The 6,580-nt window shown below is 33.0% G+C and overlaps 1 protein-coding gene across 1 annotated transcript; it reads left to right on the plus strand.

Annotated features, from left to right (window-relative positions):
- Nucleotides 1-2,070: 2,070 nt before the first annotated feature.
- On the plus strand, nt 2,071-5,072 carry LOC140021327 (uncharacterized). Its single transcript, XM_072072091.1, has 3 exons — nt 2,071-3,384; nt 4,427-4,603; nt 4,863-5,072. The coding sequence occupies exons 1-3, from the start codon at nt 2,071-2,073 to the stop codon at nt 5,070-5,072; spliced, it is 1,701 nt and encodes a 566-aa protein (XP_071928192.1).
- Nucleotides 5,073-6,580: the final 1,508 nt, after the last annotated feature.

A 6,580-nucleotide genomic window follows, 5' to 3' on the forward strand; every position in this document is an offset into this window, starting at 1 on the left:
AAATTTTCATCAACTAGAATAGAAAAAACACTGATCTTTTAATAGTTTTTTTTTTAATAGGATGTTAAAACTAATTTGATAGATATATTACTCATGGGTGGTTATGTGGGCAATATGAATTTAGATAATTAGGGTGGAATTTAGTTGTGGTTGTGTTAGTTGGCAATAAAAGCTTATGGATGGTCAGGTGATTAGATTAGAATGGTAAAATTAAATTTTTGTGAGGATAAAATTAAACATTTAAAAGGTTTTTAAAAAATAAGTTTACATCCAACTAATGGCTCTCCCTCTGTGTACAGTAAGACATAATAACTTTCACATTTGAGGTAACTAACAAAAATTCCTTAATCCACCTAATTGATAGCACTACATTCTTTGTTGAAAACGAGATTTGAAGTCGCCTTTTGAAGCTCGCATTTTCTTCTTTGTTGTTGCAGAATGGAATACGCGACTTCAAGTCGCGTATTTCTGAGCCCGCATTTTCAATTTCTGCAGTTTTCCTGTAGAATGCTATTAGCCATTCATACTGATTGGTTTTATTAAAAAAAAAAAAAAAAGATAGCACTACATTCACTTAATCTTTTTCCAATAAGATTCTTTCCTTAATAGTTTAAAGCATACATTATGATTCATACAGCATGTGAGAAGTAAAGTGCACTCTACAAAAAAAGTTAAAATAAATTTGCTGTTCATGACCGTATGGATCCTATTAAGAACATAATTAAATTGATTCATTTCTCCACATGTGATTAGTTGTAAATTTTAATACTAGGAGATTCACTCTTTATTGTCATATAAATGTCCAACTAAAAGATTAAAGATTGTGAATGATGCCAAAACTAGTAAAAAGGAAAATTGGTAGGTTCAATTTACGTAACATATTTCCTGGTATACATCACTTATTACATGTCATTGTATAAACAACAAAATATTGGTGAAAACTTCTCGTGTTCAAAGCTTCTACCATTCTTCACAAAATTGTCAATCTCAAGTTCACAGGTAAGATCTAGTAATGCCGAATTAAAGCTATAAGTTGCTTTCTTGTATTTTTTTTTTTTTCGTTTATTCTCATTCAATCAAACTTCCTTGAATTTATTTCAGACACTGTAACCATTAGAAGCCGCAACTATTTTCACCTTTTTGTCTAATATTATTCTTGTCTAGTTCTTCAAATCAAGAATAAAAACCTGAAATGATGTCTAGAAAATACTGAATTGATGGACTAGCTTTTTATACAATTTTAAGTCCTTGTTTTTCCAATTGTTCCTTCGCATACAAAATTTCTATTCGATATACTGATCAAACCGTAAAAACAAATTCTTTGTTTTAAGCTAGCTACTTGGTGTTTTCTTTTACAAACAATCATTAGTACTAATAGGTAGTATAGATGAAGAAGCACTACTCAAAAGAATCAACAACAAAAAAATTTTGCTGAATTACTCCCTTCCTTATTGAGTTCGAGATTAAAAGAATGGTTGGGATTACAAACATCCATCTAGTTCGAATTTTGGATAACCATGAAAGGTTGTTGAAGTGGCATTTACTCGATTTCTAGTTAGAAAGAAGGATGACATAGCATATTAAATGAAAAATGTTTATTCCGTTAAGACTAGTTTAGTTTATCGCTTATATAGGTACACAATCATACAAGGGAGAAATTTGCTATCCCATTGCTTGTTTTCTTTGTCTCTCCCCCATTCATTTGCATTTCTTTCTAATATATCATCTTTTGATGCTGTGAACTTTGGCACTTGGAGTGGAAATAGGGGAGGCACAGGAACTCGGGTTCAATTCTAGCTTAGTGTAACTCTCAACATTTGCTGAATATTTTCTTCTTTTGATTGAAAAGGTACGAAAACCTACATATGCTATCTGTTTTCTTTGAATCTTTTATTGATTTAATGAATTGTCTTTCTGGGAAAATTTTGTAGATGTATTTTATAGGTTGTTTTTTTACTCGTCTTCTTTCTTGATTGTTTTCACTAGTTTAACTTTAAAAAAGCTTGCTAATAAAACCAAAATTGGTCCTTCCTTTGATTTCATCAGCTTCTCAAGACAAATAGAATGGAAATGGTATGCAAAAGAAGGAAAGGAAATGAAAATAATAGGATTCAAGAGACAAAAGAAGAGAAAGATGAGACAAGTGCTGACAGATTAAGCTCTCTACCAGACCACTTGAATCACCATATTCTCTCATTGCTCTCTATAGAAGATGTCTGGAGCATGTCACTTTTATCCAAACGTTGGAATATGCTTTTCACAACATTTCCTATCATTGATCTCAATGAAGATAATTATCCATCTAGAGAAAAGTTTGTGGAAGCCTTGCAGCTATGCTTGGTGCGACGCCAAATGGTTCATCTCCAAAAACTCAGTGTTCAAATGACATTTCCTAGTAATGGGGAAATCGACCAACTGATAGACAAAATTCTTGATGAAGCAACCAAGGGAAATGTGCAAGCTCTTGACCTGAGGTTTTCAAATGGAAAATATCGTAGTTGTTGGAACACATTGTATGTACTTCCAGAGGTAATCTTTTCTCATTGTTCATCTATGAAATCATTTGAGGTGGTAGGCATCAACCTTGGATATTCCTACAAAGTTTTGAACTTGCCTTTCCTGAGGACTCTTTCCATCAAAAATGCTCTTATTGGAGATGAATTTCTGCCCAAGTTAATCAATGCATGTCCTTCTCTTGAAAACCTGTCTTTGATGCGTTGTCTTGGGCTTAAAATTGCCAAGATTCATCACAACAAAATAAGCTACTTTTTGGTCAAGTGTAACAGACTCTTGGAGAAAATTGAAATAGATCTACCAAACCTCCAGAGATTCTTCTATAAGGGTCCCTACTTGATGAATAGAGCTGGAGTTCTTGTAGCTTCAATGGTCGGGAATGAACATGAGGCTACGAAACTTGATACTGTGTCCTTGAAACATTCAAGATTGGAATTTAAGGCATTTCAGGACCCTTATTTCAAATATCTTGGAACACTCATCCTTTCCGATATTGAAATAGTTGATGGTTCTTTCTGGTGCACCAATGCATTTTTCCCGCACCTTGTCTCCTTGGAATTGAAGTGTTGCAAGACTCTCAGGAAACTTCATGTAATCAGCTCAACAGTTAAGTGTCTTGTCATATGTAACTGCAAATACATGGATTATTGGAAAATTGTGTGTACAAATCTCCTGGTGCTTGAGTATGAAGGGCCAGTGGTGAAGTTCTCTCGACCACTAACGTCCAACAAAGTTGAAGTAAAACTAAGTTTGAGGACGCGATTTATTCACTCCCATGATATATTGGAACTTCACCGCACAAGAGATTTTCTTCAGATGTTTTCCTCAGCAGGTGACATGACAATGACGCTCATCCATGATTGTGAAGAGGTAAATTTTGTATTCTTTATCTACTCAATTTCAATTGTATAGTACTGTTAATTTGACTCAATAGAGCCTCTTTCTTAGTTTTCATTTCCTTAGTCTTCTGTGAGTTCAGCATTTGCAACATCAATAAAACCCTGAATGTTATTATTTGAAAATCATGTCCTTTTTCTCACTTTTTCCATTTGTTCACATAGCTACCAATGTAGGTTTCATAAAGCATGTATGTAGAACACAACATATTGTTTATCTATGTTAATATAATCAATTCTCTCTACTGACATTTGTAGCTTTTCTTCTCTTGGGAATTCAAAGTTATTCGAAAACTAAACAAATTTTTTCAACTTGGTGTCCCCATGTAATTATCAACTTAATTATTCATCTGATTGGCTGGGCGACCCTTGTAGAATTGTATGCGTACTTTTCTTTTCCTTCTCTTTTGGCATGGTTGATTTGACCTGCTTCATAACTTTATGTGATGACTAGATTGGGAAGTATTTAACCCCCTTTTTTGTTTTCCCTCTGACCATCTTCCTCCATGATAAGGTTGCAAAACTACCATGAGTATGTAATTTTTTATGATTTCATACAAATTAAAAGTTGGCAATGATGGTGTGTAATGCTCTTAATGTTAATCGAATTAAAAATAATTAATGCTACTAAGTAAGGTGTATCCTTTGTTTCTCTATTTTGTTGTGTTGATCTCATAGGTTTAGCAAGATATGGTATAAAGGCACACATAAATGATGTATTTAAGCTAAGATATATTGAAATTTGTACTGCTAATACTTTTAGTATAATAGTTTAGTTATAGAGAATTTTAAGTTTGCATGGGTTACTAAATCGAATATAAGTTTGCATGGATTACTAAATCAAATATATTCTTTATGTTGTTGTATGGACTCCTTCACGCAAACATTTTGGCTTTCTAATATTGTGTCCACATTATAATCCTAAGAAATGGCTAGGGTAAGGTTCCAAAAGGAAAATATTCTTGTACATCAGCCACTTATTTGTGCTAATGGCATCTTCTTTTGATTTGTGCTAGTGTGTGATGATGCTCAAGGAAGTTGCTGAACTTCCACTGAATTATGTCAAGCATTTAGAAGTGAAAACAGATGAAGTATCAATTAATCTCATCGATCTTTTTCAAGGCATACTTTCTATATCAGTCCGTTTTGGGACCTTGCTCGTCCATGTGGATTCACTTCAAATCAAGCTGAAGGTACTACTTTTCTAGGTTGTATGATTCTTTATAGTAAACATGTTTATTTTTATTTCATGTAATTCAACTTGGTATCTAAAATCTTGTTTTCTCTTCAAGAAATGACAAATGAATTGTAGTAGTTTTTATTCCCCTTCCTGGCATAATCTTCTCCCCCATCCTCCCAATAAAAGTCCTCATAATAACATTTTTATGGGAAATTGCTAAATTCTGTTCAGAAGTGGAGATAATCTAATTTGAGATTTCCACAAAAATGCAGCTTTGGGACGTTGATAAAAAGAAGGCTTCAAGCGGTTATAACATGCAGCAAGCCAACTATGAATATGCCTTACAATCACTACAGAATGTGTGGATAACCAACTTTGGAGGAAGTGATGAAGAAATCAAGCTGGTAGATTATGTGCTTAAGAAGGCCATAAACTTGGAATGCATTTCTGTATCTCCTATAGCTGCAGATCAAGAAAATTAGCTATTTTGACACAAAAGTCATGGGTGAAAACAAGTTTCAGATATTGTACCAATATTGCAGATTGCACAAGTCTCATATTGCTGGAGTACTATTATCTAGCGTAGTTGGAACTATTCCCCAATCTCTTTTTCTTTTCACATGTCCTAGCAACCAAGATTTGACATCGTACTTAATTTTGAAATAAGTTGTTCGAATTTCATCTATGTAGCTTATTTGTTCAATCAGGAAGCATGCATTATGCCTTCATTATTTTCTGGATAAGACAAGTAAAGACCAGAAAAAAAAAAAAAAAAAAAAGAGATACTCATATACATACAAACTTTTGGTATGGTTGAATAGGAGAAGTTGAAATAGAATTCAACTATATAGTAAATGCTGAATTAATCTGATTAAATCATGATTTTCAATAACCTCCTAAAAAGATATAAGCACAGACAAATATGCACACGCACACAGAAATAACCCTTTACCCTCCAGATGGAGCATTTATATTTTATCCTAAACCCCCAATTTTCCATTACCTAAGTCACATTCAATCAGAAAATTTTGAACATAGTTTTCATTGTTTAATAGTCATGCCACAAATGACAAAACTAGATGGAAGCTGATCTTGGATAGCTACCCAAAATCGACATTTCATAGCTTAAATTGTCCATCAACAATAGTGTTCAAATTTGAGAACTTCATTGTACTTGAGAGAAGTTTCTCAAGGGAGGACTATAATCCAAATCTCAATGAGCTAGTGAGGCTCAAGGAGATTGAATTGAATTACCTCAATCGTACAAAGGTTGTCGTCTTACTCTTTGAAAGATACAGTCTTGTGAAAGAATCTCTAAATTTGAGAAAGTTTGGAAGTAAACATAATCAAACCACACTATAAAATGAACAGTTTACATTTCTTTACATACCCTTTTACTTTAAAATGGACAGTTTACATTTCTTTACATACCCTTTTACTTTGTTGTCATTGTTTATTAGTTTTATTACTTTGTGATAATACCTTTGTGCCTTGTTTAATGTGAGTTCATAATTTTAAAATTTTAATCAACCTAATTAACCTAATTCACCCATCATCCTATGTTGCTTTAGGCAAATAAGGATTATATTAATTAATTAAAGTAAATAGAGTTGTGATTATACAAATAAATACATTTCGTACAAGAAACGAAACTTTACATGTGTGAAGCATAATCACAACTTTCTTTAGTCCGCCAAATGATTGAACAATATACGCAAAATAGGCTTCGCAATTGTGGTCATAAAACAAAGATTTCAAAGCTTTGTCATGCAACAAAACGAGATAAGAGCATAGGAGAGCAAAATTGGAGTATGAAAATTTATTTCCATGTTAGCTTTAGGAAACGAGAATGACCATTTCGGTGGGAGTGATAGCTATCTTAAATAGTGGAACTTGCATAACTCTATCCTAATTCACATAGTCCATACTCACGCTTATTATGTGAAAGGGATAATATCAGAAAACTCCTTTGAGGTTTCTCTTAATATCA

Source organism: Coffea arabica, chromosome 11e, assembly GCF_036785885.1.
Source record: "Coffea arabica cultivar ET-39 chromosome 11e, Coffea Arabica ET-39 HiFi, whole genome shotgun sequence".
Taxonomy (NCBI): domain Eukaryota; kingdom Viridiplantae; phylum Streptophyta; class Magnoliopsida; order Gentianales; family Rubiaceae; genus Coffea; species Coffea arabica.

Excerpts from the sequence above, each read along its gene's own strand:
- LOC140021327 (XM_072072091.1), top strand. The coding sequence starts at position 2,071 with ATGGTATGCAAAAGAAGGAAAGGAAATGAAAATAATAGGATTCAAGAG. Across the intron at positions 3,385-4,426 it reads TCATCCATGATTGTGAAGAG|TGTGTGATGATGCTCAAGGA; the intron begins GTAAATTTTGTA and ends GATTTGTGCTAG. Across the intron at positions 4,604-4,862 it reads CACTTCAAATCAAGCTGAAG|CTTTGGGACGTTGATAAAAA; the intron begins GTACTACTTTTC and ends ACAAAAATGCAG.